The sequence below is a fragment of the Penaeus monodon genome, chromosome 34 (assembly GCF_015228065.2).
Source record: "Penaeus monodon isolate SGIC_2016 chromosome 34, NSTDA_Pmon_1, whole genome shotgun sequence".
NCBI lineage: Eukaryota > Metazoa > Arthropoda > Malacostraca > Decapoda > Penaeidae > Penaeus > Penaeus monodon.
Window position 1 is genome coordinate 6,924,956 of NC_051419.1, and position 253 is coordinate 6,925,208.

General features: G+C 64.8%; 1 protein-coding gene across 3 annotated transcripts in view; it reads right to left on the bottom strand.

Moving 5' to 3' along the window:
- LOC119594556 (furin-like protease 1) overlaps positions 1-253 on the bottom strand; it is a gene marked incomplete at its 5' end in the record, with an annotated part of 24,037 nt that overhangs the window by 21,340 nt on the left and 2,444 nt on the right. For all 3 annotated transcript variants that reach the window (XM_037943588.1, XM_037943587.1, XM_037943586.1), the window contains 1 exon segment: positions 77-249. In XM_037943588.1, the coding sequence (XP_037799516.1) occupies positions 77-249 (173 nt within the window).

The window sequence follows — 253 nt, forward strand, 5'->3', positions numbered from 1 at the left end:
CGTCCTACAGAAATAAACAACCATATTCCCCGCACTTTTTCCCCTTCGTCCCTTCCTCCCCATCCCCAGGACTCACGTTCCGGATGCCCTCGACGAAGGCGCGCGTGGCCAGCTGTCCCGGCCCGTCCACCGTCTTGCCGTCGTCGTCAGGACCCCAGGACGCAGAGTAGATGTCGATGTGCTGCGGGTTGAGGGCCAGGGAGCGCGCCTCCACCGCGTCGGTCACGTCGCCGTCCAGCATGCGGACACCTGC